This window comes from Orbicella faveolata, unplaced genomic scaffold, assembly GCF_042242905.1.
Source record: "Orbicella faveolata isolate gen_17 unplaced genomic scaffold, um_ofav_v1 contig_1, whole genome shotgun sequence".
In the NCBI taxonomy this organism is placed as follows: Eukaryota; Metazoa; Cnidaria; class Anthozoa; order Scleractinia; family Merulinidae; genus Orbicella; species Orbicella faveolata.
In genome coordinates, this window is record NW_028301536.1 from 5,075,001 (window position 1) to 5,082,500 (window position 7,500).

General features: G+C 36.6%; 2 protein-coding genes across 2 annotated transcripts in view; one reads left to right on the forward strand and one right to left on the reverse strand.

Moving 5' to 3' along the window:
* Positions 1-253: 253 nt before the first annotated feature.
* On the reverse strand, positions 254-5,817 carry LOC110065100 (acid-sensing ion channel 1-like). Its single transcript, XM_089286242.1, has 6 exons — positions 4,491-5,817; positions 4,083-4,245; positions 3,387-3,446; positions 2,691-2,904; positions 1,948-2,039; positions 254-1,252 (listed from the first exon to the last, which is right to left on the reverse strand). The coding sequence occupies exons 1-6, from the start codon at positions 5,409-5,411 to the stop codon at positions 1,143-1,145; spliced, it is 1,560 nt and encodes a 519-aa protein (XP_089142368.1). The 5' UTR covers positions 5,412-5,817; the 3' UTR covers positions 254-1,142.
* A 1,296-nt stretch (positions 5,818-7,113) lies between these two features.
* LOC110064611 (melanocortin receptor 4-like) overlaps positions 7,114-7,500 on the forward strand; it is a 1,212-nt gene continuing 825 nt past the window's right edge. Inside the window, exon 1 of the mRNA XM_020771680.2 lies at positions 7,114-7,500. This exon is cut by the window's right edge and continues 825 nt beyond it. Within this exon, the coding sequence (XP_020627339.2) occupies positions 7,325-7,500 (176 nt within the window). The 5' untranslated portion in view covers positions 7,114-7,324.

A 7,500-nucleotide genomic window follows, 5' to 3' on the forward strand; every position in this document is an offset into this window, starting at 1 on the left:
TATATACAAAACGATTTCACCCAATGTATTCACTCTATTATGCCTGTAAAGTAAACGTACACTGAGTTTTTACCTCCGTGACATATTTTAATCCAAGTGTATACGTAAAGTAATATATACGAAACACATATCCAAACACCGAGAAGAGAGTTCAAAACACGATGGATAGTGGAGTATTTTGGGGATCTTCGAGGTGTTTGGAACTGTGGTCAAACACTGTCTTAAGTGTTTGATATATATATATATATATATATATATATATATATATATATATATATATTTCCTCTATTAAAACTAAAACTTAAGAGAAAAACGGAGAAATAAAATTGTAAACATCTATGCTAATTAAGATCGGATATCCAAAAACCGTCACGGCGATGATTTGCTTTGTTTAAACTTTATGCATCATATCATTAATGAGTTTGAGAACAAAATGTAAGGACTCAATGAAGTGCAACTTCCTTATTAAGCTGTGCTTTACTGATTTGGGAAGTTTGGCGGCGGCAGAAACAGCACCATCTCCATCTTAATGTCTTAAGGTGTTCACGAGAAAACCAGGCAGGAGGTGATACAGCCCAAATCACCAATTTCGCACAAACTTGGCACAAATGTTGGGTTTGGTGAGTTAATGACTATGGCAAAAAATTAGGTTTATTTTATTCCCTTCAAGTTAGGGGGACCCCCTCCAAAAATGGCCATTTATCACTAATTTATGCGCACAGCTGTAGCTATACTACGGAAACCTCAAATACTGTTACCAAATAATTTCACAAGAAATACTCATCCCTCTTTTACAACCCTTCCTGCGATACCAGAATATGGTTAACAAGAAAGTAGGACTCATTATCTTCAGGCGCCCTAAGCCATTACACCTTGCACTCACGTGCTCAACTTAACTTAACTTAATTTATTTAGTAATTTTATTGGGAGTGTCCCCAATTAGTCGGCCTCCGGGCTGACTAGAAGTTTTAGACACTTAAATAAAGTTTATTGATTGATTGATTAATTTGAGATTTTGCAATTTTTTTGGTACGACGTGCAGTAATACTTAACTGGGTTGACACATTAAATGCATTTACGGTAGTTTACATTCTAAGTTCCTATATTTTTTTGTAAAATGTGTCAATCTCTCTTCATGTGTTTTACTGTTTGCAGATTAAGAAACAAATTCTTCTAAAGGCAAATTCGACGAATTCAATAATAGTGAGGATGCTCATTCCGAGAAACAGACCAAAGTTTCCGCCCAAGTTTGCTGAAAGGAAAAGTATGTTGAAAAATACGTTAATAATGCATTTCAGTCATTAAAGTCACACACTTTCGGTCAGGCAGTCCGTCTGTCTGTTACTCAGTCAGATTAGTAAGTCAGTCAGTCAGTCAATCAGTCACTCAGGCTGGCGGAAAGTCAGTTTGTCTATCTATCTGTCTGTCTGCATAATGATAATAATAATAATAATAATAATAATAATAATAATAACTTTATTATTATCTAAAAATAATATACAGAAAAGTCCTATAAGTGAAATTAAAATTATGAATTACAAAGATGGCAGCCACAACGTCCATCTAGGATGTTGTCTAGATCTAGCCTCCGCACGTGGGGCTTAAACTACTTGAGACTTATCGCCGATCTTTCTTATTTGTTAGTTTGCTCCATAGTCTTGGGCCTAGATATCGAATTGAATGTCTTACGCTATTTAAAAGTTTGTTTGCATGATTGCCTCAGTTAACTTTAAAAGTTAACTGAGTGACGGATTGTAAGACAGAGGGATAGCTGATTGACTGACTGACTGCCTGACTGACTGACTGACTGATTGACTGAGTGACTGCCTGATCATCAGTCATTTTGTCCCTCAGTACGTTGGTATAGTCACTGTACGTTCTTTCATCGACGTTTTAAATAGAGCATCGTTATATGCCCTATATTGAAATCACACTAACATAACTTACCTATTAAAGTCCAAGATTCAAAAACTGGAGTTTGTTCAATGACATCGTAGCTCATATCTTGGAAATATATGTCCAAAGAAATGATGTTGTTACTATGGAGAAAAAATTGTTTTGATGTGAGTACAGTGCTTAAAAGAGAAGATGGATATTCAATACATGTTCCGACCACGTAAACGTTTTGCGTGAAGGAACGGTAGGATCCAAGAAAGGTCATTTCGGCTGCATAAAATACTGCTCATTTGTTATCATTTAAGTTGTCAATTTGAATTTCACCCGACATGATTTTGGGGGCATCATGCAACTTTTTGGTTTAGTCCAACGGAACTTTTCAGGAAGAAACGAAACGTCTCAAAAGTAATTCACTTTTCTCCCGTTAGTCAACTCCGAGTAATAATTGGCGTGTCATTTACTACTTTGCTTTGTTCGTACCAATTCCAAGCCTTTCGGCTTTCGCAACCTCACGCCTCCGCGTAAATTATTGTTTCTTCGGGGAAAATTGAAATGGAATGCATTCTTCCGAACGAAATTTCCCAACCGAAACTTCTAACCGTAATTAAACCAAGGGAAAACTGTCAAAGGAGAGAACCGGGGGGGGGGGTGGGTGGGAGGGAGGGTGGGTAGTGTGTATTTTGCAAATGATTACCATCCCATCCGAGGAAAGAATTTGCGTAGACATCATCTTAATCATTTCTAATGGCAGAAAGCATGTTCTAGCGATTATTATCAGCGCCATACAGACTTACTCTATGTACTCCACCTTTTCTGGACCTGACATGTTCAGAAAACGTTCGTAGAAAGGAAAATCCTTAGTTACATTCGCAGAGGAGTTAAGTTTATCGATGAAAACATTCCTTAGTAGTCCAGCGTATGACAAAGACGTTTCAAACTCGGTGTGTTCACACGGCTGTGTGCAGTTCTCCTCGCATTCGTCCTTTTCTTCAGATGCTGCAAAGGTTTCTAAAATACCGAAAAATAAAGTAATAGGACACAAAGTTGAAAACCATAAACTCGGAAAAGAACTCTTCATTCTTTTGATGGTGTATGGAGACTAACAGATAGACTAGCCGAATGAATGACTGTCTGACATACTGGCTGGCTGGCTGGTGGACTTACTGACACACTGACTGATTAACTGAACAATTGAGTGACTGTCTGACTGACTGACTGACTGACTGACTGACAGACTGACTGACCAACTGACAACTGGTGGCTGCCTGCCTGTCAGGCTGATGATCGAACGGCCGAATAGGCTGACGAAGAAAGAAAATAATAACTGATATACTTGCTGCTTGGTGACTGATAAACCGAATCTTTTACTCATTCAGCGACCGTCAGAGCAGCCTCTGAACGTCACCAACCAGTGGTCTGATTGCCATTCTGGTTGCCTAGTATGGATTGGCCCCTAGAAACAGCATACAACGTAATAAATCAACACTTACTGTATGCCGGGAACATGCAAATTACGGTATCATTGGGGGCACAAAGTGGAAACTCTGAACCTGGAAAAGAAATCGTACAATCATATAATTACTTGATTTCGTTTGTTTTCTTGTTTGTTTGTTTTTTATTAACTGATTTTTTTACCCGAGGATATCAATATTACTTGTTCAAGCTCTTCTCGGGTATAAATAATTTCGCAAAAATCGTTCAGAACCGAAGAAGAGGGTGGAAAATGAGATCTTGTGACAAAAGTTACACATCAAGGTGCATCGTATCAGAGAAATGCTTTAAGCTATTTTGCAAATACATGAGTACACATGGTCTTTGGATATGTTAAGTCTCCCAATAACTACCAGAGAACTGAGTTTTTGTTGATGCTGATTGAAATGCTTATCCAGAATAAAAGAAAACCACCTCTTATACAGTTTTTTTTTTTGAAATGCTCGTCTCCCAGGCCTAGCTGATTAATTTATAGACTTTAAAACACGTTTGTGTTGTACCCACAATTTTTTTCCGAGTTATCATCTCTAATATGCAGTAATTTAACTGAGTTCTTGCCAAACTGAAGAGTAATCCAGTCTGAGAAAAAAAAAAAAAAAAAAAAACGTACTAATTTGCAAAAGTCTAAAACACAAACAAATTAAGTTATTGTCATGCTTACAAAAATGTTTTTTTTTTTTTTTTTCAACCTTCACCTCTATATTCTATGGGGCGACAACCACATTGTTTGATAACAAACTTGCTCAGACACTGCATCATACAGGCGGGTTTAGAATACTTGTAACCACTGTCTTTAAACATGTCCAAGTTTCTGTTGCCAGTGCATGCCGTTGAAAACGGGGACTCCAAGTTTTTTATCTATGAAAAAATAATGACATTAATTTCAAATTATAAAATCTGTTACTGGAGTAAATTCTGTCTGCTATACAGTTATAACTCATGCCGCATTAATTTTTCGTCGACAAAAATACAAAAAGAAGTAGACAATTTTCTCACAAAGGAATCGAAACGAAACGAGATAACATTTCTTACTTGTTTTTTAAGTTAATAGATCTAATAGAATTCAGGTCATATGGGATTTCGAACAAAACAGGCCATTATACCTTCTTCCTTTTTATGGAGCAGAGAGTACGAACGCCTGGCTGAACAAGGAAGCCAAACTGTTCCATGTATGGGAAGGTCTCCTGATCGTGTATGAGAACTGTAAGTCCGACAAATGGGTAAAGCGGATTCTCCAAGTAACTGTCCCTCTCGATGTTTAACAACAGCTTCAATCCGTTCAGGTTACCGGCCATAGTGGCGTTTATTACGGGGCGATCATCACGTCCGGAATTAAACGTGTGGCACTGTCCAAATATAGAATTTGTAAACGACCAAAAGTTTTCGCTTCCGCAAACAGCGCCATCAATCCAACAAGAATTGAAAAGTGAACTTGGTAGGAGCATCTCCTCGATTCGATGACTAAACAAGTCGAGGTAGGTTTGTCCGGTAAGGTTGTCACCGCGGAAACGCCAAAACAACTCATCATGGCGGTGTTTGGAATCGTTGTTGAAGGCGTCTTTTGATCCTGCCAGCATTTTCGCGTAATCTGCAAGTTTTCTTGCGATCACCTCGCGGGTTTTATTCTTGCCTTTTTGGAAGTTTATGTACCTACGCTGGTTTAGAAAGTTTAAATTGCAAAGTGTCACTGCGGGAAATGTTAAATTTGTGTTCCTCTTCGCTGTCTTTGCCGTTACTTTGGTGTTGAATGGCCGACGTCCAAAAGCAACAACAGTTGCAGAAACTTGATAGACGCAGAAAGCAAAACACGCCACAAGAGCCACTGTCCAGATGAGTTTTCTGAAAACGCTTCCCACAAACAAAAATCGAGCTCCGTGTAGGGAAGTGCCTTCCGCAAATGACCTCAGAGTTTCGGGTGCTTTTTGGATGTTTTCGTGCGAATGCGGATCTCTTTGTCCCTCACGTAGTTCACATCCAGTTTCTTCAGCACTTTGAATCTTATTTGCCTGCGGTCTAAAGGCCATCACGTTGTTGTTTGTTTGTTTGTTTTTTTTTTCAAACTTGGGAGAAATTAATATATTTTTCTTCCGTAAAATAGATGAAAACGAATTGCTAAGCAGCGTAAGTGGATTTTAAGTTGTGCTCCCCACATTTCATTGAAGCGCGTTAGTTTTTGATTAAGGGTGCGAGAAAATGAAGTTTGGGTAATAATAGCTTAAAAATATCCAAACCTCATTTTCTCTAACCCTTTATCAATAATTAACGAGCTTCGAGGAAAGGTAGGGTATTTTGAAAATATTCGATTTCAACAATTTTTGCAGAAGAAGAAAAACAAATTTATGACACCCTTTAGAGTCGTACAGTGCAATATTTTATTTAGACATGCTCCGTTCAAAGTTCCTCAATAAATGAAACTATGAATATAATAAAAAAATTAAGCGTCCTTTCAGCTACAACGTTCAAAAAAACAATTAACGAAACGTACTTCAAACAGTGAGTTGAATTAAATATTGTAGAGGAAACAGGAAAATTAAAATGAAAAGTAATTAAAAATTTAATATCATTGAGGGAAGGAATCACTTTTTTTAATAACATGAATGACGCTTTTTGAATATTCCAGAGAAATAATAATATGGTCAAGGCGAGCTTTGAATATTTGTTGGTAAGTTTGGGGAAACAATTTTTAAAATATATAAAAATTGTTGTATGATACTGATCCACAAAAGATGCCTGTCAAAATGAACTGTAAGATCAACTTGAGCATCAAAACATAGCGCGCGACAACAATGAAAATAATGCAAATAATACTCAACGAACCCCCAAGGCACAAGACAAACACATCAAAAAAAACTTATTTAGTTTGAATAACAGATGTGTCAACAAGCTAGCAGACCAGCCTAAATTTATAATACGTTTTTAGGGAAAGACATTTTTTCGAAAATGACCTAGCGACAGAGTACCGTTAGCAACGGTGAAATAAAAGAATCTCAGTACTAGAAAAAGGAAAGAAAGATGAACAAAAAAAGGTATCATTAATTAACATTTATGTACAAACAAAGTAAACATCTTTATGACTACGACGCAATGCAAATGTAGATATTTGAGAATATGCCACTTTAAATGGGAATCCATGGTATGGGCAGCATCAGAAAGCTAACACGTTCTGGAATAACCAAAAAAGAGAAAAACTTCGCCACAACTCATGAAAATTTGTTGCCATCAACATTTAGAATAAAGTCTTTGTTTCTGTTAAAGTTTGACTATAAAATTGCTGGAAGATTAGGATCTAAATGAAAGCCCTAAAAAATGTTTCTTTCTTTTTTTTTTAAGGAAAACAGTTGTTATCCCTTAAATTTCCATGGACGCGATTATATCACACGCCTAAAAAAAGAAAGCCATTGAGATTATTTTTATGTTTCCTAGAAGTCTGCTAGAGATGATCTAGCTTCAAAAGCCGTGAGTTAATTTAGTAATAACTGACTGATTTCAGTTTTAAGATAATGATCCAACCCTGCTGCATGAATTTTAACTTTCAGTACATTTGTTTGAATGTTGAAGAGACTCATTTTTATTCCCTATACAAATACTCTTTCATATTGTCAAATATTTAAAAAACAAAGTTCAAAAACAAGAAAGACTACCTCCTGTGGAAACCGATCATTTTTGTCACGGTCTGTTGAGGAGACAGCAAAAAATGTCAGTGGCATTGAGGACCGTTAGTTTTTTTTTTTTTTTTTTTTTCTCTAAAAAGAGTTTAATTACTTTTTCTAAAATTTTACGCATAGTTCAATATTAAAATATTTACATTAGCAATTGGAATTATCCTTTGACGCTTACTTACTAAAAAAATATCTAAAAGCCACATATACAAGTATAATCAATTTCTGATCGCCCAGGAATAATTATTAATTCAAAATTTCATTGTGGAGATTTCGACATGATGGATCACAGCAATGAAAAGAACACGTCCCAAGAGCTGTTCTGCTACGGACTGCCACCTAGCATTTTAGTTGACCACTCAAAAATTTTGGTCACGTTGATGGTTCTTAACACCTTTATCTCCATAACTGCTACGATCGGAAACTTGTTGGTTCTCGCGACAATATGGCGAAG